Source organism: Meriones unguiculatus, chromosome 3, assembly GCF_030254825.1.
Source record: "Meriones unguiculatus strain TT.TT164.6M chromosome 3, Bangor_MerUng_6.1, whole genome shotgun sequence".
Taxonomy (NCBI): domain Eukaryota; kingdom Metazoa; phylum Chordata; class Mammalia; order Rodentia; family Muridae; genus Meriones; species Meriones unguiculatus.
The window spans coordinates 136,638,785-136,664,233 of record NC_083351.1 but is presented as its reverse complement, the minus strand read 5'-3'; the positions used below and the strand labels follow the sequence as shown (position 1 = coordinate 136,664,233).

General features: G+C 47.0%; 1 protein-coding gene across 3 annotated transcripts; it reads left to right on the top strand.

Annotated features, from left to right (window-relative positions):
- The first annotated feature begins 221 nt into the window (after positions 1-221).
- Catsper3 (cation channel sperm associated 3) lies at positions 222-23,579 on the top strand. 3 transcript variants are annotated; one of them, XM_060378717.1, is made up of 8 exons: positions 222-330; positions 2,267-2,416; positions 13,529-13,733; positions 19,018-19,200; positions 19,969-20,109; positions 20,468-20,587; positions 21,400-21,554; positions 22,437-23,579. In XM_060378717.1, exons 1-8 carry the CDS (start codon positions 236-238, stop codon positions 22,534-22,536), a joined length of 1,149 nt encoding a protein of 382 aa, XP_060234700.1. In that variant the 5' UTR covers positions 222-235; the 3' UTR covers positions 22,537-23,579. The 3 variants fall into 3 exon arrangements, with proteins under 3 accessions (XP_060234700.1, XP_060234701.1, XP_060234699.1); XM_060378718.1 differs by having other exon boundaries at positions 2,267-2,420; positions 13,647-13,733; XM_060378716.1 differs by having other exon boundaries at positions 2,267-2,420; positions 13,494-13,733.
- The last annotated feature ends 1,870 nt before the right edge of the window (positions 23,580-25,449 follow it).

The following is a 25,449-nucleotide window of genomic DNA, read 5'->3' as shown; positions in this document are numbered from 1 at the left end:
GTTCTCGCTCTCCCTGAGACACCCCCCACCTTCAGAAGAGGGACTTGCAAGTGGGTGGGCCACACTCAGGGCTCCCTCACTGCTGAGGAACTGCCCACGAGTGACCTCATAAAGCAGAGAATTCTCTCCAGGGTGCCCCTCTGCTGCCTCTCAGAACCCAGATGCCAGGGAAATCCTTAGGCAGACAGTTTCACTCGTGTGATAAAAGCGAGGAATCAAAACAGCGATTTGGAAAATGTCTGAGTTCTTACACGTCCCAGTAAGAACCGTCTCTAGCTCGCTGTTCGGCACTGCCTCAGAGGTGGTGTATGCGAGATTCAAGAAAATTAAGTGAGTATCCTTTCCCTCCTTGGTTAGGAAGGGAAAGCAGCGTGGGGACAGGGCGCCAGAGCTCTCCTAGCCTCTTCCACAGGGACTTGTCTGCCCCTCAAGGCAGAAGAGCTCAGACACAGGTCTCTCTGGAGGGAGGGGAGGGGACTAAGGTTGGGGGTGGCACATTTGCTGTTAACCCGGAGTCGGAATATGAACCAGTGCTGTTTTTCTAATAGATAATTTTTGGGGGTTTTTGTTGTTGTTTTGTTTTTTTGAGACAGGGTTTCTCTGTGTAGCCCTGGCTGTCCTGGAACTCGATCTGTAGAGCAGCCTGGCCTCAAACTCATGGAGATCCTCCTACCTCTGCCTCCCAAGTGCTGGGATTGAAAGCGTGCGCCACCACCGCCTGGCTGGTATTAGACAGAAGAAGGGTTGTTGGTGGTGGTGTTTTTGGTTTGTTTTTACTGTGTGTTTTATGTGAGTGTCTGCATGTATGCGTGTGTACCGCCTGAGTGCTTCTGAGGTGACCCAGAGGCCGGAAGGTGCTTCGGCTTCCCCTGTGCTCTGTGTCCTAAGATGAAGGCCTTGCCATGTCACAGGCTTAAATGATATTCCTGCCTCCGCTTCCTGAGTATGCTTGGGACCGCAGGTGCAGGACGCCACACCCAGTCAAATTCAGTATATATATATATATATATATATATATATATATATATATATATATTTACCAGTGAGAGAATGAATTAGTTACAGACAGTAGGAAAAACATATTACTCTTCAAGAAAACTTTCACAGCTCAGATCAATGTAAATAAGTAAGAAAGAGAATGCCAGTGGCCTCAGTGCTCAGGGCAGACATTGTCCTTACACTGCCATGGCTCCCGCTCAGTTTTCCCCACCTAGTCCTGTTCGTGCACGAATGAAATCTTTTTTGAGATGACATGTCTTTTTTTTATTTTGGTGCTTGTTCTCCACCAGATCATAATTGATTTTCCAAGCCAGAAATGCAAAACATACTTTATTTAGGATTGGTATTTCATGGGGTGATGTTCCACACTTACTTGACCAGTCTTTTGAAAGATCATCTGTTTGTTTTTACGTGTGGGGCACACACGAGCCTTGACACCTGTGTGGAGGTCAGAGGACAACTTTTGGGATCCACCACGTGGGTCCTGGGGAATTGAACTCATGAGTGAGATACCAGCCTGGAGCCGGTCCTTTCTGTTAGGTCTCCAATTGTTTTCAAGTTCTCGTCCTGTAAACAGTCCTGGGAGCACATGTGGAGCAACAGTCACTCATGTATTTCAGGGCGTGTTCTTCTGGGCTAGCGTCTCGGTGGGAGGACATGGGCAGTTCTAGTTTTTTGTTGTTGTTGTTTGTTTTGTTTTGCTGAAATCAAAACTGTCCAGGGAAGGTTTCCCTGTCCCTTAAGAGTGTCCCATCACATGTCACTTCTGCCGGGAATGATTTTGTAAGCAAAACATCAAGGTGTTACTTTTTAACTCTCTGACACCTTTTGTACTGTCGTGAGTTGGCAGTGTGTGCCTTTTCTCTCAGGGTGTTTGAGTTTTTACCACAGATTTGTACGCTTGTGTGTGTGTGTGTGTGTGTGTGTGTTCCTTACCAGTTTTTCCTATGACACTAAACGGACTTAGGCATGTTCCTACTGTGTTCCTGGAGTTTACTGTGTGGGCTGATGACAATTTGTGAAGTTAAGTGGAGGGGGTGTTCCCTTGGCCTGTGAAGTGGTGAGCGCTGTTTCTCAGGAGTGCAGGGAGAGGGACCTGGCGGGGACAGGCTGTTCTGACCTTCTGTGTCTCACGGGACACTTTGTTTTTGAGCCTCTGTATACTTCCCTTCATGGTGTGAGAACAACCCCTCAGTCCCAAGAGGGTGCAGTTGAGTGGGGCTCAAGCTGCCCTGTGCTAAGCACATGTCCCATCCATCCCTGACAGGAGGAGGGATCCAGAGTGCCAGGCTTACATCAGGAAGGTTGTGAAGAGTCCCTTCTTCCAGATCCTGATGATCAGCACCGTGGCCACCAATGCCTTTTTCATGGTCCTGGGGACTGACTATCACATAAGGTACAGATTGTTCAGACTCTTTGAGGTGAGCAGAAAGATGCTTTTATCCTTACTTTGCCTGCTTTATTTCTGAAAGTGTTAAAATATTTCAGAGGCATTTTTCCGGCAAGAAATTTTCTCTAGAAACAATTGTAAAGACCTCTGACTTCTACCGTGGTGTCAGAGAGCAGTGGAAGAAGCAGCGGCGATGTGGCAGCATTCTCTCTTACTCAAAAACAGAGATTCACACCCGAGTCTCATGGGCAGCCTTTCCAATGAAATTAGTGTCAGTCCCTGTGGGGAGGAAGCAGAGGGGGGCTTGGGGAGGGTGCTCTGGGCTGAGGTGAGGCCAGCAGTGAACAAGTGCAGAAAGTTCTCAGTCACCTCTAAAGGGGCTGGATTGCTCCACCCCCAGGAGCTTGCAGACCTGAGCAGGTAGGGCTCCCTCCAAAGGGCTGAGTGCCTAGGAGAGCTGGGGTAAGATTTAGCAAGCTGGAGATGAAGAGATTAAAAAAAAAAATGACAGGGTTCAGATAAAACAAAAGGAAGTAGAACCCAAGCAGTCCCTAAAATGGAGCTGCTGATTTTTTTCCTCCAAGACAGGGTTTCTCTGTATCCCTGGCTGCCCTTGAACTCACTCTGTAGATGAGGCTGCCTTCCAACAGAGATCCGCCTGTTTCCGCTTCACCACTGCCTGGCAAAGCATGGTGGGGCTTCTGGTGATGAGCACAGGGAGGGGGGTAGGGGAGGGAGGACTGCGGTACAGTAGTGTGTAGAATGAGTGCTGGTCGGCCTCTCACAGGAGAAAACAAGTCAGCACATAATGAGTTCTTTGACCTAAAGCTGCAGCATGACAATTGGGAGAGCCGACACAAAAGCTTTCAAGACCGAGTTTTTTTTTTTTTTTTTAATCTTAAAATGTTCTTTATTTTTTGAGAATTCCATAATACGAACAATAAAATATGATCATATCTATCTTCCTTTCCCCTCTAATTCCCTCCATATCTCTCCTGACACGCTTTTACCAAAATTTTATCTTTTCTTTTTTTTTTTTTCTTTTGGATGGCCTGCTAAGTCTGGTTAGTGTGTAAGAGCTTGCAGCACCTGCTTGCCCTCTGAGAGCTGGCCAGCAGGAGGGCGTTTCCTGGTTGGTTTGAGGTGGTTTCTGTATGTCCCGTGCCTTCTCTGAGGCTGCCGGCTTTCTGCTGAAAGAGTGTGTGCAGGGTCTTCCTGTGTGGACCCGTGTTTAATAGTCACCTTAGTCGTGACGCACATAGTAGGGTTATTTGTGATAAAGCACCTGAGTAATTATGGAAAGTTTCCCTTCTATTCTTTCAGGGGGAGGGAGGAGGATACAAACAGTAGGCAAGCGTTTGACCACCAACATACGTGTTCCATGCAGGAAAGCTTCCTTTTTCCCCCTTCCATCTTCCATGCTGTTTGTTTGTGGTATTTATTTGTTTATGTAAGCCCCTGCTGTGTAGCTCAGGCTGGCTTGTGGTCCTTTTGTGTCAGCTTCCTGAATGCTGGAGATGCAGATGTCCCAGAGAAAAAGACATAGAGATGTGTAGCTGGTGTTGAATTAAAAGTCTATGTTTGGATTGGAAATATCAGCGTAAACTGCTTCTCTGAGACTGACTAGAACATTGGCCGACTCGGCTGTGACATGTTCTTGGCGCCTCTGATGTGACTCTGAAACTGGAGCTTCTCAGAGAAGTAGCTGATTCAGGAGGTAGACTGGAGGCAGGAAGATTTGGTCATCTCCCCTGCAAGGAAGTTGTCCGTTTACTGTGCTCATAGCGAAAGGATGCAGGGGATAATCTGGGGACACTTCTGCTGGCTGAGGATGAGAGAGCATGAAGTCTAAGGACAATAAGTACCATGGTTAGCACTAAATCCTCACAGATGGAGGTGAGGCCAAGGAGGCAAGGAACTATGTCTAACTCTCGAGATGTAGGTTACAGGCAAAAGTCAAGCTTTACTGGTGTTTCTGCTATGAACCCTGACCTTAAGAAGTGATCTACTGTGTGGCTACTCATTCTACAGTTCCTAACATTTTTTTTTTGCTGTTTTATTTTTGTTTGTTTGTTGTTTGTTATGAGGCGTGTTTGTGCTTTGCAGCCCAGGTTGGCTCCAAACTTGTGATTCTTTGGCCTCAGCCTCCCAAGTATTCGATTCACACCACACATGATATTTCTCTAGCGTGTTCCTGTTGATCCATTAGACAGGAATGACAGCATGTCACCTGCTTCAGCTCTGATGAAGCCAGGGATCTTGGCACCTCATAAGCATCAACACGAAACCAGCGGACACAATGTGCCCGCTATGGAAGGAGAGTGCCTGCAGCCTTGCTTGGGAGAAACCTGAATCTTTCAGTCTTTTGGAAGCATCTGCCTACTTGCTAAGAAACATGGAGGGGCATACCGCAAAATGCAGACTGGAATGTTCTTCAGTCACACTGCTTGGGTTTTTTTTTTTTTAAGGTTTATTTGTTTACATGTATGTCTCTGTGTGCATATCTGTACACATGCTGACACCCATGGAGGCCAGAAAAGCATATCAGATCCCTGGATCTGGAGTGACAGTTTTGAGCCACCTGATGTGGGTGCTGGGAAATGAACTTGGGTCCTCTGCAAGTGCTCCAAACTGTTGATGAAGCTCACAGTGCTTGGAGTCCTTACCAGATAAAAACAAGACAAGACAAAACAAAACAAACAAACAAACAAAAAAACATGAACACACAGCTACAGCCACCTGATTTATTACAGCAAGGACACCTGATGGAGAAGAGATAGTTGTTGTACTTAAAAATTTTTTTTAATATTATATATATATATATATATATATATATATATATATCTTCCTGCCCCACCCCAAACCCTTCCAATACCCCAACACCAGATAAAAGAGAGAAAGGGTTAGTGGGAGAAGGGGAGCAGTTCTCTTAGCGGCTTCCTGCTCGTTAGAGTCATTGGGTTCCATGGAGCCAGTTTAATCCTTGTTTCAGATCTCCAACTTCTTGTCTCGCAACAGCAACCAGGAGCATCGGGGGCGAAGCAGCAGCAGCCTTGTTCTTTTATGGAGCACCCCCCCACACACTCTCTGGGCTCTGGCCTTTATTCCCTCTCCAGAGTCCCCAGGTTTAACTATCTGTAGCTGACAAAGAGCTCCTCTCAGAGTCAACAGCATCTTTATCAAATGGTAGGGTTGGGAAGACAGCCCAGCGGGTAAACACTTACCATGCAAGAGTGAGGGCTAGAGGTTGGAACCCCGGCGTCTACACGAATGCTGGGCAGCTGTGGTGGCTTGCCTGTAGTCCCAGTAATTAGGAGCAGAGATGGGATGCCTGGAGCAAGATGGCCACTTAGACTAGTTGACTCAAACTCTTATTTAGTATATAAGGTCACTCTACAAACACACACACACATACACACACACACACACACACACACACACACACGTGCATGAACTCCTGCACATATATATGCATATATACACATGAACACACATACATGCATGTATACACATTCAAACATAAATACATGCATACACACAAGCTAGTCATGCTGGAAAAATTATGTATCTACTATAAAAGAACAAAATTAGATCTTCATCTCCTACACTCCACAAAAACCAAGGACCTTGACATGAGACCTGAAAACTGTGAAGTTGCTAAAGGAAAAAAAAAAAAAAACATGGAGAGTTATTTAATATTCAGTATATAAGTGTAGGTTGAGACTTTTTGCATAGGAACCCAGGTGCTCAGGAAATAAGACCAACAATAGAAAAATGGGACCGAATCATATTATAAAGCGTCTTCATGGCAAAGGAAACAGTGAATGGAGTAATGGGACAGTGGGAGAAAAACCTTCATTAGATATACGTCTATCTGACAGGATTAGTATCTAAAACATGCCAGGAATTCAAGAAACTCAGAAACAACAAACAACCCAGTTGTAAGTGGGCTAACAAAATGGACAATTCACCAAAGAAGACTACGCATGACCAGAAAGCACGTTCGGCCCTATTGGCCATCAGGAAAATGAAAGCCAAAACCACCCTGGGGGGCTGGAGGAACGGCTCAGCAGCTCACAGTGCTGTCTGCTCTTCCAGAAGATGGGGTTCAGTTCCTGGCCCTCACGTTGGGAGGCCCACAACTGCCGGTGACTCCAGCTCCAAGGAAGGCGGCACCTGCTTCTGGCCTCCACGGACACCCACACATACATGGTACACACAGACACACACGCATAAAACGAGTCTTTAAACAACACACTTCCTGAGACTCCACCTTACTCCTGTCAGAATGTTAGTGATTGACATTAACAAGGGACTGTCTCAGCAGTTAGGAGCACTTGCTGTGTCTTCACCGGGACCCGAGTTCAGATCCTACCAGCCGTGTAACAATCCGAGTGTCACACAAATGCCGGTAACCTCACCTCTGAGGGACCCAGCATCCTCTTCTTCCTGTCATGCACGGACATCAAATGTTGATCTGGATGTGGACAAAAAAGAACCCTTAGCCAATGCTGGTGGGGATATAAACTAGTTCAGTGTCTATGGAAGTCAGTATGGAGTTCACAAAAGCTAGAAATAGATCTACTGTAAGACTCTGCTATATCACTCCTGGGTCGTTACCCAAAGGACACCATCATTTTATCAGATACTTACACAGCATTGTTTTTTGTGGCACTATTGGAAATTGCTGAATTCTGGAACCAACCTAGGCATCCAACAATAGGGGAATGAATAAGGAAAATATATATATATATATATGTATATACACACACAATGAGGTTCTTTCCCATATAAAGAATGAAATTATATTCTTCATGAGAAATTGAATACAACTGGGAACAATAACATTAAGTGAATTAAGTCAGTCTCAGAAAGAAATATTGTATGTGTTCTCTCATTCATGCTCCCTAGATTTTATGTATTCACAGAAAAGCCATATATGAATAGATTAAAGTAGAACTGAAGTTTCTAGGGGAACAAAGAGGTCTAATGAAAAGGGAGCCTGGAGGCTTGGAGCAGAAGATGAGGCATGTTTGATAATATATTTGTAAGAAGATTAGAAAAAATAAACTAGAAAATGTCAAATATGCATAAATCAATGCAATTTTAAACCAGTAGGTCAAAGAAGAAAGCACAAGGAAATGAGAAAATATTTTGGGATGAGTGAAAATGGAAACACAATGTAAATGTATAAGACACAGTGAAAGTTGTGCCCTAAGGAAGCTCACACCTGTGAATATTCATGTCAGAAAAGAGCTCAACCAATAACCCAACTTCATCTCAAGGAAATAGAAAAAGAAGAAAACCCTAAATGAGTGGAAGGAATCGTTTTAAAGGTTAGAGTAAAATAAAATTTAAAAGTTAGTGCTTTGAAAAGGTTAGCAAAATTGGTGAAAGTTTAGCTAATTTGAACAGTGATGCAAATTGCTTTTAGAAGTGAAAATTGAGTCATTACTACTGACCTTACAGGAAGGAAAAAGATTAGAGAAGAATAAGATAGATAATTGTATGCCAACAGATTAAATAAAAGAAATGGATACAGTGCAGACTGACCTAAGAAGAAACAGTAAATGGACTTTCCCAGTCCTGTAAAAAGACTGAATCAGTAATCAAAGAACAATGAAAGCCTATGCATCAATGCCAGACTTTCTGAAACTGCCAAAGGATTGAAAGATGAGGGAGTGTTTCTGAGCTCATTCATGGGGCTAGCCTGTGCTAAGGCAGACTGAGGTACACAAGAAATAGAACTATGATGCAAAGGTCCTCACTGATTGTTAACAGACTAGACCACAGCAGACTTGAAATAATTATACACCATGACCAACTGGGACAAAAGGATTTATAAAACAAACAAAAAGACCAAACCCAAAGCTCAGGGGTAGAGTATGTGGTTAGCACTGGGTTTAATGTCTAGTAATACAACCAATCAGTGTAACTGACCACCAGATAAGGGATGATCCACACAACCGTTTCCCTCGATGCAGAAAAAGCATTTGCGCTTGATGAAATCAACAATTTTAGAGCAAACCAAGACGAGAAACTTTTAACAAATTAGGCACTGAAGGAAAATTCCTCCCAGTGAAGAGCTGGAGAGGTGGCTCAGTGGCTAAGAGCACTTTCTGCTTTTTCACAGATCCCAGGTTCTATCCCAACACTTGCTTGGAGGCTCACAACCACCTGTAACTCCAGTTCCAAGGAATCCCGTGTCCTCTTCTGACTTCTGAGTCCAGGAGTAACACATGTGCTTAACAGCTGGTGCACATACAAGCAGATAAAATATTCACACACATTAAGTAAATATCAGTAATTTTTAAATTAAGGACATTAAGAAAATTCACAGGTAACATCATTCTTAAAAGACTAGAAACATTCGCTTTAAGGTCAGGGAGAAGACAAAACTGACAGCTTTTTGCTCTGTTCTACACTGTACTTGAAGTTTTTGCCAGAGGAATTAGGCAAGAAAAAAAAAAGGTAGCTACAGGAAAGGAAAACAGTAAATGTCTCTATTTCCAGTTGACTTAAACTTATGACAGTACTACTGACAGACAGACAGACAGACAGACACATGCACACACACAAACACAGTGGAAGGGCTCTTAAACAGATTCAGTAAAGTTTTGAGATAGAACAGCAACAAAAATCAGTTGATCTCTAAACATTACTAATCTGAAAAGGTAATGAAGAAAACTATATTTACAACAGCATTCAAGGAGAGGGCCAGGGCCAGCTTAGTTGGTAGAATGCTCGACTAGAATGCACAGAACCCTGGGTTTGAACCCAGTGACTCATACAACTGGGCATGGGTGGTGCATGCCTGTACCCTCAGCACTTGGGGCGAAGAGGCTGGAGGAGCAGAAGTTCAAGGTCATCAATGTTATTGGCTACGTAGTGAGTTTGAGGCCAGCCTGGAATGAGGCCTTATCAAACAAATAACACCCCCTCCAAAGAAAAGAAAAGAAAAGAAAACCCAATCCAAACCATCAACAACTAAACAAAAGTAAAAACCAAAAATTTCCAAAAGAATAAGTTCAAGTTAAAAATAAACTCTACTTAACACACATGCACAGGCACACACACATAAATAGCTTCTATGGTTTAACAATATTATCATCAAAGATGGGTGAAGGACTCAGTTAAATAGCTGTTTCCCAAAGAAATAGAACGCATGGCCATTAAGTACCATCTCACCATCACCAGCTACTAAGGAAATGCCAATTAAAACCATCCTGACGTGATGTCATACCAATTAGGATGGCTATTCTAAAAGCAACAGAAATAGGAAACAAGTGTGCACGACTATGCAGAGACCAGACCCTTCTACATTTTTGTGAGACTAGGAAATGGTGTGATCACCGCTGAAGGCAGGCTGGCGATTCTGGAGACGGACGTGATGGTGGTATGAGCACAGCATGTGCTCCTTAGGATGGCAAACTTATGTTACATGCTTTATTTACCACAATAAAAAAAACCCAAAAAAACAAAGGCAGTAAGTATCCTGAACTAATAAAACATAACGCACTGAATTCCATACTTTAAAACGGGGAAAATTGGTGAGCAGTGAGCTAGGCATAGCAGTACACACAACACAGTTGAACACATGTATACATCACACACGTGTGCTGTAATGAATCTAAGCTAGTAGAGACTGTCACTCTGCCTCAGGAGGAGAGGTCATTCCTGGTGTGCACAAGCCCTGGGTTTGAATTCCAACATCTAAAAAGAAAAGGAAGAGGAGGAGGAGGGACAGAGGGGAGGGGAGAGTAAGGAAAGATGGAAAGTAAGGAAAGAAACTGCGGTGTTGGAGGAAGAGCAACAGAATAAAATCAAACCCCAAACAGGAGAAGGAAACAGGAAAACTTACAGTGGAAATTAATGAAATTAATGAAATAGAACCGAGAAAGCAGCAACAAAGCCCAGAGCTGGACTCTTAAAAATAGTTAAAATTACTTTCTTCATGAACAGTAAAGAGGAGGAGGATGAAGATGAAGAAGAGGAGGAGGATGGAGATGAAGAAGAAGAGGAGGAAGAGGAAGACAAATAAGAGGAGGAGAAGGAGATGAAGAAGAAGGGAAAGTATAGACATGGTGGATGTTTAAATATCTGATAGCTGCGTAATGCCGTGCCTTAAAGATGGCGCTGGTTTCCGCCTTCCACCTTCCCGATGGTGAGTGCTCTCTGTCACGAACAACTCCACATTTGGCTAAGGCTGAGGATCTGGCTTGCTTCCATGGATGTGGACCTATCTGCATTGCCCACGTGGCACGCCTGGGTTGGCTACCCAGAGGCTATTTAAGCTGTGGGCTGGCTTTCCCCAGGGTCCGAGGATTGTTCAAGGTTCCTGAATAAACTGCATTGAAAAAAAATAATCTATTTTTCAAAGTATTTATAAATAATCATATTCAGTTGGTACAACAAAAATTCCAAAAATCTATATATGTTAAATTTTCTACTAAATTTGTTTCTTACAGAAATTTTAGTCCTTCCTTTTCTTTTTCTTTTTCTTTTTTTAATTAGTTACAGTTTATTAACTTTGTATCCCACTTGTATCCCACTCCCCTCCCTCCCTCATTCCCTCCCAATCCTACCTTCTCTCCCTCATCTTCTCTCTACCCCTTTCCAAGTCTAGTGATAGGGGAGGTCCTCCTCCCCTTTCTTCTGACCCTAGTTTACCAGGTATCTTCAGAACTGGCTGCAATGTCCTCCTCTGTGGCCTAGCAAGTCTGCTTCTCCCTCAGGTGGGGGATGGGAGAGGTCAAAGAGCCAGCCATTGAGTTCATGTCAGAAATAGTCCCTGTTCCCTTTACTAGGAACCTTATTTTGTATGTTTGTAGGACTTTGGAATCAGTAAATAAATCATTTCTCAGAAAACGTAAAAAAAAAAAAATATCTGATAGCTTGCAATCCCTATCCAGAAAGGCAAAGAGATGGACATCAGAAGAAGGAGAAAAGAGGGAACAAGTCAGGAGCCTGGCACAGAGGACCTCTGAAAGGCTCTTCCCTGCAGACTATCAAAGCAGATCCTGAGACTTATGGCCAACCTTTGGGCAGAGTGCAGGGAATCTTAGGAAAGAAACAGGAAACAGTAAGATCTGGAGAGGACAGGAACTCAACAGAACCAAAAAATCTGGTCACAGGGGTATTTCCTGAGACTAATACTCCAAACAAGGACCATGCATGGAGATAATCTAGGACCGCTGCAAAGATGTAGCCCATGGCAGTTCAGTGTCCAAGTGGGTTTCATAGTAATAGGAACAGGGACTATCTCTGACATGAACTGATTGGCCTGCTCTTTAATCACCTCCCCCTGAGGGGGGAGCAGCATTACCAGGCCACAGAAGAAGACAATGCAGCCACTCCTGATGAGACCTAATAGACTAGGATCAGAAGGAAGGAAAAGAAGACCTCCCCTATCAGTGGACTTGGGGAGGGCCATGTGTGCAGAGGGGGGAGGAAAGGGGAGGTATTGGGGAGGGAGGGAACCACAGGGGGGATACAAAGTGAATAAAGTGTGATTAATAAAGAATTAAAAAATTTAAAAAATCTAATAGCTTGGCAGACAAGATGGCTCAGTGGGTACAGGTGCCGACTGCCAAGTCTTATGACTTGAGTTTGATCCCTGGGACTATGTGGGGGAAGGAGAGAACTGACCTCCACACATGACACTGTGGCCACCTGTCATTGTCCTTGTACACACGTGCACAGGCTGAGTAAATAAAGCGGGATAAAAGAAAACGTTAAGCCTAACTTTAAAAAAAGAAACTCTGATAATTTAATGCTGGTACATTTGAAAATCCACTGGAATGGTTCTCTAGAAAAGAATTTACAAAACTGACTCTAGAAAGTGTCACCTTAGAAGCTTGAATTCTGTGCTCCGAACCCCTGAAAAGCAGGCAAGTCTGGACGAAGGATTTTACACGTGCTTGGGAGGGTTGTCTAATTGTAGACATACAAAACTCTTTTGGTTCCTAGATTCGTGGCATCCAGCCTCACCCACAGACCAGTGAGCTCATGCGATAGTTCAGCCTTGGTGCCCAGTATAGACAAGGGCCAGGTGAAGAAGGGAAACTGTATCCAGCTGGAGTCAGAAACTTGGTTACAAACTGCTAGGAAACAATGCAAACACCAGAAAGACAATAACCTTTGCCAAGCCCTGCTTTCCCAAGAATGTCTTTACCGCCCCTCAGGCTCACCCTAGGACCCAGTCACTGTGTTTGAAGCTTGGGGCTTCCTGAATCTTGGTTATCTCTTTCCTTGTGTCATGCAGAACTCTACTGGCACCTGCTGCCCGGGTGACACCCCCTCCCAGCCCCCGCCTTCTGTGCTGCTCTTGCCAGCTCCCCTTAAGCCTCTCTACTTGAAGGGGCTGGGAGCCTGTCTCTTCCCCACTCAAAATTCCCCAACACCAGGACTCCATCTTAATCGTTCATCTCCCGCTAGGTAAAATGGCACCTGCTTGGCACATGGCTGTTGCCATCTTTTCACACATGAGTGAATGAACAGGAGATGATCATCAAGATGACAAATGAATTTTGATGAAGAGAAAAAATCTTAGCTGTTTCTAAAAGGTCGTACCTACTGGCAACAGGAAAAGCGTTGGTGGTGTAGGTGAGGGAGAAAGGTTAGGAGATTGGTTCAAACAGTATAAAAGTGGTTAAATAAATAAAAGCAGACGGCCCTTCAAAACCAGGTGACTTTAGCTGACTGAGTTTTAAGTATGTGTGATGAAGGTAATGGAATAAAACTAGATATCTGTGTATTTTATCCTGAAAGTGTCTGTATGGAGGATGGCCAGAAAAGTCTTGGGACTCTCTCTCGGGGAATATTTACATCAGGTGGCCTGCTGTGTTGGATGTTGACCAGCACCTGGACATACGGCCATTTACAGCCAGCTGGTCAGCTGCAAGGTGGCCATGCCTTGCATTTAGGGGAATCCTAGGCTTAGAGCCATAGGCAAGGAGGACTCAAAAGGGGAAAAGAACCAGCCTCTTCAGGAGATCAAGGAGTCTGGATTTCTCCACCCGTGATTGGGTGGCCTCAGCAGGCAAAGGGCCAGAAAACGGGCCTCTGCTCTTATTTTGATCCCTAACGCCTGTGACCCCCGAAGGTATCGGAGATCTTCTTTGTCTCCATCTACGCCTGTGAATTCCTGATGAAGGTCTACGTGGAGCCCATTAAATTCTGGAGGGATGGCTACAACCTGCTGGACGTGGTCATTATCATCATTGTCTCAATACCCTACGCCCTCCGAAAGATCAAGGGGAACCGCTACAAAAACCTCCACATTGCTGATGGCATCCAGTCTCTGCGCATCCTCAAGGTTATCCCTTACAGCAGAGGCATCAGGGTGAGTGCGGGTGCGTGTGTGTGCGCGCTGCGGGAAGCTCCTTAAAAAAAAAAAATAACGAGTGGAGTGTTATCTTCCCGATGATTCCTCTGACTGTGTGGTGGGTTAATCTTTACCTGGTCTTGAAACTGGTAAGAAAGGCGTGGTTAGCTTCATTCCAGAGACGAACAAATGGAGCCTAAGCGGCTCTCAGCCTAGGCTTCCCCTAGAAACAAGGCGTGGCCACCTTGTAGCCGACCAGCTGACCGTAAACGGCTTTATGTGCAGGTCCGGGTCTATGTCCAACACAGCAGGCCACCTGACGTTAATATTCCCGTAGAGAAAATTACTCAGGGGTCACACATCGAGGCTCGGGGTCTAGGGAGCTGGTGCAGCAGGTAAGAGCACAGGCTGATCTTACAGGGGGCCCAGGTTCGGTTCCCAACCTCTGTGCGGCGGCGTCTCACAACCTTCTGTAGCTCCCGTTCTAAGGGAGCAAAGGTCTTCTTCTGATCTCCACAGGCATCAAGCACACACACAGTGCAATGCATACATACAGGGAAAACAGCAGCAGCAACAACAAACCTTTAACACAATGTCAGGGTTGAGATCAGAAGGCTGTATCTGTCTGTACAGCTAACATGAACCTCCTTTATTTCTATCTGGTATTTGGTAGCCTTTCTTATGGTGCAGATGGCTGTGAGCTGTGTGCCAGGACTTGACAGTATTTGGGTGGCTTTGACCACTGGCTCCCATTCCTCCCCCCCCCACCCCCTGGGACTATTTTATTTATTAGAGTTTGGGAGAAAAACAATAGGGCAGGCAAGCCATATATCTCTACAGTCATCAGGAGGAAAAAGAGGGACACGAGAGAAAGACATTGCTACTAAGTTAGTGTCCAAGAAAACAGGCAGGGCCAGCATGCTGACTAGTTTTATGTCAGCTTGACACAAGTTAGAGTTATCTGCAAGGTGTGTGTGTGGGAACCTCAACTGAGAAAGTCTCCATAAGGTCGGCTGCCATTCTTTTCTGATGGGGAGAGAAGTCTTTTTGTTTTGGTAAGGCAACTATGATGGCACCATTTCCACCGTCTTTCTGAGCTGCCAAGGTCATGGGACATTCTTCAGAACACTTCAGAACAAGCTCAAGGTTGAGCTCCATGCTTAGCCCATCCTATAGGCATGCATCCAGTGTGCGTGCCCTGGTAGCTGCTCTTCAAGCAGGGGCAGGGTCTGGCCTGGGTCTATGGTCTGTCCAGTTAGGGTGTGTCTGTGCCCTAAACGTGAGCTCTTCCCCTGGCATATACCCACAGCCACTCATTGCTCATACCCATGTAACTGTGTGTGTGTGTGTGTGTGTGTGTGTGTGCATGCCCTGGCCTTATTCCTCTCCAGTTCCAGGCCAGGCTTCCAAGTAATGGTGTTTGTCTTTCCTGTTCCAACTTCCTTGTGTCTCATCATGGCCTGCTATTTTCCCCTGTCTCTCAAATGACTAGCCTCTCTGAAGTTGCTAGCAGTCTCTTGTTGCCCATCAGGTGGCCATGGGCCTCAGTTTCCTTGCTGCGATTTGATTTCTCCAGGCTGCCTTCTCAAATGTGCATTTTCCTGGCTTGGCCGTTGCTTGGTTTTTCTCAGAATTGCATTCACTGTTCTATTTCTGTCTCCCTTCTGGGTAATCTTTTCTATTTTCTAGGATTCTGACCTGTAGACACAAGTGCCATTTGGAGGTTTCGTGTCTTCTTCAGATATATGTGTCTAACCTACAAGCTCACCACACTTTGCTCCCACTTACCCTTAGATCTCTGGACATTGGTTGTTTCTCCAGTCTTTCGTTTTCTGGTTGAAATATGTCTTTCCCAGTCCCATTCAGCTGCCAAGTTGGAACTGAGTGTCATCTTTGACTCTTCCCTCTTAGAGCTTGTTGCCTGAACCCCTAAATGGTTCCACCTTGTCTATAGCTCTTTGTCCCTGCTACTTCTTAGCCTTTGTGTGAGTTGCTGCAATGGGATCCCATACCACTGAGAGACCAGAACAGAAAGCCTCGGCACCAGAGGAAATCCTCTAAAGGAAAGGCACATCAAATCTCAACAAGTTTTTGCTTCAAACACCTTGTTCGTAGGATAGGAGCAGGTGCTACAATACATCCTGGAAGGAATGTGAGGCGCTCTTAAGGATCCAGCCACTTCCCAAAAGCCAATCAGCTGATTATCAAGGCCAAGTGCCTGAGCCTTGTGCAGTTCAGAATAGCTTTCTTTCTGCCTAGCAGGGAGACAGGCAATTTCAAAACCCACAGTTCTTTCAGAATGAATCTCAAAACAATGGTCTTATTCCCCAGGGGAATCTAGAGCAGCATATTTCTCTGAGGTGATCTTCTCACCTCCTAGAATACACCCATTGCCTAGTCCTTACTCTTCTGTGTTTAGCTCCAGACTTCCTTCCCAGCGCTAAACCAGTTTTCAGGGCCATTGTGCTCAGGGCCACTAGTGGTTTGAAGGTGGTGGCATGAGGAAAAGACTTAATAGTCACTCTTCCCTCTGCCATGGCACTTACTGTGACCAGGACAAGCTGGTTCTCCAATGCAGCTCTCTCCATCTTGATACTAGCCACCTACTTGAAATTATGTGTGTGTCTTAGTCACTATTACATTGCTTCAAAGAGACTCCATGGCCAAGGCAATACTTATAAAAGAAAGTATTTGATTGGGGGCTTGCTTACAGTCTCAGAGGGTGAGTCCATTTATTATCACGACAGCAGCATGGCAACAGGCCCAGCAGACATGGAGCTGGAGAAGCATGAGAACTACCTCCTGATCTGCAGGCAAAAAGAGTGATTGTGCCTGGCATGGGCTTTACTTCCTCCAAGAAGGCCACACCTCCTGATCCTTCTAATCCTTTCAAAAAGTTTTCCTCCCTGGTGGCTAAGCATTCAAATGTATGCACTTATGGGAGCCATTCTTTTTGAAACCACCACGTTTCACTTTCTGGCTCCCATAGGCTTGTATATCACAATGCAAAAAAAAAAAAAAAAAAAAAAAAAAAACAACCAAAAAACATTCAAAACTCCTCATACTCTATCACAGCCTCAACAATGTTTAAAAGTCCAAAGTTCAAAGTTTCTTCTGAGACTCATGGCAATCTCTTAAGTGTAACTCCTGTAAAATAAAGATCAAAAGTAGATCACATGCTTCTAACATGCAGTGGCACAGAATATTCATTACTACTCCAAAAGAGAGGAAGGGGAACATAATGAGGAAATGCTGGACCAAAGCAAGACCTAAAATCAGCAGGGCACACTCCAAATTCTGCATCTCCACGGCCGATTTCAAAGGGCTCTTTAGATCTTCAACTCCTTTTAGCTTTGTTGACTGCAATACGCTTCTCTCTCACGGTCTGGTTCCACTTCCTGTCAGCAGCTCTTCCTGGCAGGTATCCCACGGCTCTGGCATCTCCAACATCTTGTAGTCTCCAAGGTAATCCAGGCTTCACCTTCAATGGCCTTTCTTCACACAGTGGCTTCTCTCGGCCTCCATGCAGGGACACCCCTGACATAAGGCTGGCCTCTGCCCCTTTCCTTAGCTGAGGAGGAAGGTTCCACAACCTCTTTCTTGTAACCTTGACTCTAAAGCCAGAGCCACGTGGCTGAAGCTGCCAAGTTCTGCTGCTTGCTGGGGCTGGAAGATGGGCCCCTGCTTAAACACAGTTCATTAGCTTTCTGTTTTCAATGGTTTCCTTTACCGCTTAAGCTTTTCCTCAATTTATTTTCACAAGTTGGAAGCTTAGCTATGTGGGGTCTTGCCCTGAGGTCACCACTCGCTTTACTCCATTTACCATCAGGCTTTTTCTTAAATTTTTATCTCCCTGAGCGCTAGACTTTTAAATGCCATTTTTGCTCCCCTTCCCTCCCCCTTTAATTTAGCCTCAGTCAGATTCTTAAGACAAAGGCAAAAGGCAGCCATATTCTTTGCAAACTATTAAAAGATAGGGCCTAGACTAGTTATTAATATTCTTGCCCTCTGGAACTTCTCAAGCTGGGCCCTCATAGTTCAAATTGCCCTCAGCGCTGTCTTCTATGCTCCACTAGGATGGCCCATTAAGCCCCACTTAAAGTGTCCCACTGTTGTTCTAGTTCAAAGCCCCAAAGTCTTCCCCATTGCTCCCCAAAACAGCATGGTCCTGCCTGTTCCAGCAATACCCTAGTCCCTGGTACCAATTTCTGTCTTTTTTTTATCCCTTGAGACAAGGTTTCTCTGTATAGTCCTGGCTGTCCTGGAACTGTCTCTGTAGACCAGGCTGGCCCCGAACTCAGAGATCTGCCGGCCCCTGCCCCCTCCCCCACAAGTGCTGGGATTAATGGTGTATACCACCACTGCCTGGCACCAACTTCCATCTTAGTCAGTGTTCTATTGCTGTGAAGAGACACCAAGACCAAGGCAACTCTCACAAAGAAAGCATTTAACTGGGGCCTGGCTTGCAATTTCAGAGGATGAGTCCATTGTCATCATGGCCAGGAGCCTGCCAGCAGGCACAGCAGGCAGACATAGTGCTGGAGGAATAGGAGTGCCACCTCCCGCTCTGCAGGCAAAAAGAGAGACTGGGCCTGACCTGGGCTTTTGAAATCTCAAAGCCCAGCTGCAGTGACACACCTTCTCCAACAAGGCCACACCTCCTAATCCTTCTAATCCTTTCAAAGCGTTCCTTTCCCTGTGACTAAGTATTCAAATAGATGAGCCTTTGGGGGGCCATTCTTATTTAAAGCACCATGGTCTGTGTCAGGGCATGCACTTGGCTCTCCAGGAATGGACAAGGCAAGGGGGGACAAGGTGGTTACCCATTTTACAGGACGAAGATTCAGGTCATAAGATGGGGAGCTGCCTTTGAGGTGAGGCCCAGGAAGAATGGGGAGTCATTTTCTTCTTGGTCCTCTCTATCCTCAGGTACACGATGGTGTCCCTAGTCCTCCTGGGCCTGGGGAAAAAACATTTGGGACTGGCTCTCAGCTGACAAGCACAAATGCAATATCTGGGGGTGACCACAGAGTCAGACTGAGTTCAAACAGAGAGGTCAGTGGGGCTGATGGAAAAGTGACCCAGACCCAGGACAGCGTGTGCAGGCTGCCAACAACATAGGGTGAGACAGATGAAGACCTAAATCTGGGCACAATTCATTCATTCATTCATTCATTCATTCAAGTGATACTTATTTAATACCTACTATGTGCCAGGCATGGCTTGCGATCCTGAGGACAGCTGTGAATGGGGTAGGCTCGGCAGGCAGCTCTTTCCTAGCTTCCGCCTCCCTGCCTTGCAGACTCTCATCACGGCTGTGGGGCAGACAGTCTACACCGTGGCCTCTGTGCTGACGCTGCTCTTCGTCCTCATGTACATCTTCGCGATCCTGGGATTCTGCCTGTTCGGAGTTCGGGAGAATGGAGATCTGAATAACTGGGGGAACCTGGCCGCAGCGTTCTTCACCCTCTTCAGTTTGGCCACGGTACTGTGTTTGGGAACTGTGGTAAGGGCAGAGCCTGGCCAAGGGATGGTCCAGGAAGGGTGAGCCATTTTGGGCCTCTGTGGGGCCTTCCTGAGGCTCAGGTGCTTGGTATGGGGTGTGAGAGACCTGGGGGTTGGCATGCTGGCACAGGTCAGAAGCCAGTGGGTTCCACTTCTGACTCTAATCCCGTAATTTTATAAATCATTCCATGGGTTGCTAGACTTCTCAAGTGAGACTTAATTTGGATTAACCTTAAGTTATAAATGAAGCCCACAGTATACAGCTTTTTTTTTTTTTTTAATAAGCTGTTACAAATCTACCCAGAATAAGCAAAGTGCAAGTCTCAAAGTCCAGGCTTTTGAATTATATAAAGGGTGGCTTTTTAAAAAAATTCGTTTTGTTTTTGTTTTTTCAAAGATGCGTCTGGAAATAGGCTGTGCCTGGTAGGTGAAGATGGGGGGCCTTGAGAGAAGAGACTCCTTAGGGGTACCCTGCATTTCTGAGCCAACATATATATATGTGTGTGTGTGTGTATGTATATGTATGTATATACACATATATACATGTACACACACATATGTATACACACATACTGTATATATGTATATATGTGTATATATATATATATATGTTGTGTTGAAGGACCTGTGTGGAGGCTGAGTTGGCAGCCACCTCAGTGGGTGTGATGCCCCCCTGGCAGAGCTGTCATGGGCACCTGCTCTGCTGGGCCTTGATGTCAGTCTGCCCTGCCCTGCCCTGCCTGCCCAGGTTGATGGCTGGACAAACCTGCAGGAAGAGCTGGACAAACGGAAGTTTTCTGTGAGCCGGACGTTTACCATCATCTTCATCTTGCTTGCTTCCTTCATCTTCCTCAACATGTTTGTGGGTGTGATGATCATGCACACGGAGGTGAGGCTGTGTCATGTGTGTGTCCTTGTGTGCCACTCGGGTTAGGCGTGGCAGATAAAGGTGTGGGCCAGGTTTCTTGGACAAGCTGGACTTGCCGTATGAAGTGGTGGCCCCCCTCTCATGTGTACCCGATTATTCCCCCTAAGTTCATCACCTCACAATGGGGGCCAGCAGGACGGCAGAGCTGAGGAGACTGTGGCTACTGCAGCTGGCAATTTGGGTTGGGGGCTGGCCCCGGGTGGGGTGGGACTTTCTGCTGAGGCCTGAGCAGCAGAGCAAGCTACACCAGGAAAAGTGCTGGGGATGGAAAGGACAGGAGCAGGGGCACGATCTCGCTTCGTATACTTGGCCTTGCTAGGACTCCATCAAAAAGTTCCAGCGGGAGCTGATGGTGGAAAGGCACCTGACGCTTATGGAGGAGAAGCAGATGATCCTGAAGCGCCAGCAGGAGGATGTCAACAGGCTGATGAACACGCAGGTAGGTGGCTCCTGATGGAGGACAGAGCAGACAGGTCGGCAGAGGGATGGTGAGGGCTAATGGATTGGTCAGGAGGAAGGGCTTTGGATTCTAGGAGAGGGCAGGAGGGCTCAGGAAAATGTGGCTGTGGCTAAGGCCGGCCTTTCCCCTGCAGCCTCTGGAGGCAGGCTTGTCTTTCTGTGTCCGTGCATTTCTCTGACTAATTTGGACCCTTGAGGACTGAGGTTATTTCTGACATTCCTCAGTTCCTGGATGGCATTCCACTGTGGGGTCCTGAGCACGGGGTCATTTCTGTTGGAGCTTGTCATTGAGGCTCATCTGGCACCAGGCAGCTCAGCGCCAGGCTCCAGGGTGCATGAGGGTGGGGTGCCCTGTCAGCGGGTCACTCACCCTCATATCCCCATGCTTCTAAAGCCAAGGCAAGGAGAAGCGCAATGGGCTGGAAATCCCAAGCCCATCGGCACCACCTCGTATGTTCCATCTCCTGTTTTTTGGGAGCCTTGCTGGCTCTCTCATCCATCAGAGCACCTTGGCCTCTTTTCTGAACTGGAGACACCAACTCAAGAGCCAGTCTAGCTATGCCCAAGGTTTGCTCAGGGTTGGAGGAGGTCACTCAGAATCACCTTTAGACATCCTCCTGTTCCTTGGTACCCGTGGCCTCCCATCAGGGATGGTGGCCCGTGATCATCCTCACAGGGTCCGGGCTCAGCGGTCTGAATGACAGTCTGGCTCTTGGCATCCACACAGGTTCTCAGGTCTCCTTGCACCTTGGCTGCTCTTGCCCACTGCTCTGTGATTGGTTCTGTCTCTAGAAGAGCGGTGGCAAGAGCTTCATCGAGCTGGTGGAGGACTTCAAGAAGACCCTGCAGCACACAGACCCCATGGTCCTGGATGACTTCGGCACTAGCCTCCCCTTTATTGATGTGTACCTGACCACTCTGGACAACCAGGACACCATTATCAGCAAGTGAGTCACTGGTCCTTCAAGGCCGGGGTGTGTAACAGATGCCCAGAGGTCGAAGGGTTGGTGACGAAGGCGCAGGGTGGGAGGGTATGATGAGGCCCTTCCTGGGAATGCAGGACCCGTGCATGCCTGGGTGCTGGGCTGTTGTGAGCATGGGTTTGTGGTGGGTGGGACTCTGCTCTGCCTGCCCTCCCAGTCCTCTTCCATGTGTGTTGAGAGGTCAGCTCCTCTGTCCCTTCAGGCCCCTGCTTACTGTTGCCTTTCCAGGGTCTATGTATGAGGTGGTGAGGCAAATGAGGAGGACCCTAGTGTGGTTCTGCTACCCTCTTCTCATGTGACTTTGAACAAGCATCTGCTCCTTTCCCACCCGTTACGCTGGGATCCACTGGGCCAGTAAAAAGACAGTGACATCTGAGGAGACCTGACCCATGTCTCATTCTCAGTGCCAGCCAGCTAGCTTGGGGTTTTGACTGGCAGCTGAAGAGCTGTGGACACCAGGGGCCTGCTGTGGATTTCCGAGAAGGAGCAGACATCAGAAGCCTGACTTCTCAATGACATCCCTCTGGAAGCCTCACGGACTAGGGCAACTGCAGAGGAGGGCACCGGGGCATGCCTGTGTTGGGTCTGAGGATAGAGCGGGTACCGGCGAGGTATCAGCACATCATTCCTGCTGTTGGAGCCCACACGACATAAGAAATAAGTTAACTGAGGCTGGGCACTCCCGGCCCAGTGACAGATGTAGGATTCCAAAGTCTCTGTTCTCTTGTCTCTGTTTTACCCGAAGTCTCTGTTCTCTTGGATGCACGCGCACCTGGCGGAGGTGTGGAGGCGGGCCATCTGGGGTTGCTCCATCCTCAGGGACCCCTCTCCCGCTCTGCCCTCCAGGCTTCAGGAGCTGTACTATGAGATTGTGAACGTGCTGAGCCTGATGCTTGAAGACCTGCCGCAGCAGAAGGCTTCCAGGAGCTCAGAGATGATGATCTAGAGGTCGCTGGGAGGTGGGCCATGGCGGTTCCATTAAACACGAGCCTTCAGGGGCACCTTCGCAAACTTGCTGTGTGGATGCTGGGATGTCCCTACCTGTGGGAGGTAGGCCTGGATAAGGGCTCATGAAAGCGGATTTTCCACCCAGCAGACCTAGGGAGTGAGAAGAGGCAGGTTCAAGACTTGCCCTGGATAATGAGGACATCCTGTAGCCTCCCTGGACCCAACAGCAAGGGTTCAATGAGCACCTGGGGAAGCTTCCTGAGGCCCACAAACCAGCAACAGCCAGCAGCTCTGTCAGTCAAGGTTCAGGTGATGATACCTGAAGGCTGGCCCATTCAGGTGCCAGGCTGACAGAGACCCGCTGCTATAGTGTCTTTTCTTTGGATGTCCACGTTGCTACCCCTGACATTCACGCCAAGGCACGTGGTGTGACCAGAAAGGATTCCGTCCTGGAGTTCTGCCTAGGGGAGCCTCCTACTGGCCGTGTTACATCATCTCCTTTTGAAGTCTACCTCCGACCTCTCCCCTCCTGTTAGCTAAGACTCTGTATTAAGATGGTGGCATTTTTTTTGTATGCGTCGCTACTGGCTAAATGTCCCTTGGAGGCACAATCTCAAGAGAGCCATCTGAAAAATCCCAGGTCAGCAGGACCTCTCACTCCAGGCTGGCCAGCCCAGTGGCCACTTTCTTCACATTGCTGCCGTCTATTCCTGACCTTTGTCACACAGCCTAGGCTGTGTCACCTTAAACAGAGAAAAGCTGTGGAGGGAGACTGGTACCCACAGCTGGGTACAAAAGGCCCCAACCATGAGCTGAGCTGAGGCCAGGCCAGAAAGAAATGGGGGGGGGGGGTAGATGGTAGAGAAAAAGGGTCCTATGGTTAGCAGTGGCTTGAGTTGTGGTACCCTGAATCCAGGGACAAGGACAGGAGAGGAAAGCTTTTGTCACAGTTTCATTTGTGTGTGGACCAGTGCTCAGTGAGCTGTGTGCTGGGGGTTTTGTGATGGATGCTCAGAGCCCTCTCTGTAGTTCCACACAGCAGTCAGCAGCCTAGCCAGTTTCCTGTTGGCATGCAGAGAGTACCTTCTTTTAGGAGCTTCAAGCCATTTCCGTGAGCAAACATCCATCTCCCAAGGAATGGTAAGAACAGTGAGAACAATGGGAAGGAGAAACTGCTGTTGAGGGTGTGACATTTGCCCTACTGTGGAGGGCCTGTCGGGTAGAGACGTCATCCATCTCTCCAGAAGGGTGGAAGCACTTGTGTTGATTCATAAGCCGGGTCAGCTGGTGTCTGTGTCCCTTTGGTGGAGGGAGGAACTTGAGGTTTTAGTGCCAGTGAGAAACTTGAAACAGCCATGGTAAGAGCAGCCTGTTAAGCGGGGCAGGCAGGTTCCATGTAGCAGCTCCAGTTCAGGCCAAGAGCAAAGCAGGCAACTGTTAATTCTTGGCCCATGTCCCTAGCACATGAAACATGTAAACACACCCACTGCTCCCATCCCATTTGGATGAGGAATTTGGGAATTTCCTCATGCATTTTTATTTTTTGAGACAGGGTTTTTCTGTGTAGCCTTGGCCATCTTGGAACTTGCTCTGTACCAGGCTGGCCTGGAACTGATAGAGCTCCGCCTGCCTCTGCCTCACAAGTGCTGGGATTAAAGGCGTGTGCCACCACTGCCCGGCTCCCCAGGTATTTTGAAGTGAACAAAAAGATGAAAAACTTGTCCCAGGATGTCAAAGTGTCTTTTATTTGACTGATTTAATTGTCTTCTCTTATTGCCTCCATCTGCTAACCTAAGGCCAGTCCTGAAAGCATCTAGACTTTGCACAATCTTCTCTAGGCCTAGAATGTTTTCAGCCTCTAAGACTTTCTGCTGAATAAACTCACCCTTTCTAGCTCTTTCTGAACTCTTGCTGGCTGGTTCAACTCAGCTGTTCTGGCTCAAACTCTTCTCCTAGCTGACTGATTCAATCTGGCTTCTCTCTCTGCCTGTGACTGCGTTGCTCCGCTTGGCCTCATACTAACTTTGGAAATCTTATAATCTTCTGCCTCCTTTTCATTCTCTGGTCATTCTATCTTCACCTGTGTCTAGCTTGTTCTCTCTTCAACCTGTCTCTGTAAAAACTCTCCCAGTGAAACTGCCCCTGAATTCCATGAACTGAACTGCCATGAATTCAGCCGAAATGGACTGCCTCTCAAGTCACTGACTCAACTGAACTGCCTGAATAGTATCGCCTAGAACTCAGAGAGCTTCGTGCCCTTGTCTCCCGACTGCTGGGATTAAAGGCATCTCATCTACCACCATGTCTGGACCTAAGCTTTTCTTTACCTGAAACTTGCTCTATACTAGACTGGCCTTGAACCAGAGGTCTGCTTGCCTCTGTCTCCTGGGATTAAAGGCATGTCTGTAATCCAGCCTGATCACACAGACCTAGAAAGTCTTTGGATGTGTTCTGTTGCCAGAGAAGCCATGTTCTGAATTAAAATTTCTCTGCGCCAGGAAGGCCTGCTTGGAGAGTGCCCAGTGTTGGAGCCAGGAGACAGGGTGTCTGCACCTTTGAGGCCACAGGTATGGCTTCAAAGTGTAATGAAACTGACTGGTTATAAGTACCAAATTGAACACATGTAAGAGAACAAGAAAAAAATCTTGCCAGTCCAGGATTTGGTGCTTCCTGGTGCTCAGTCCTCTCTGCCCTGGGTTTGTTAGGGGCTGGGAAGGCTGGCTGCAGGGTGACTGAGAGGAAGTTGAGCAGGGTACAGAGGGTAGACACCCACAAAGGGCCCTGTGAGTATGTCTCTAGATAGAATTGGTTCAGAATGTGAAAACAGGAGGCCACATCTGGAGTTCTAGGCCCCAGATCCAGAAGGGTGCCCAGGATCCACAGGTCATCGGATGTGGGGTACGCAGGTCTC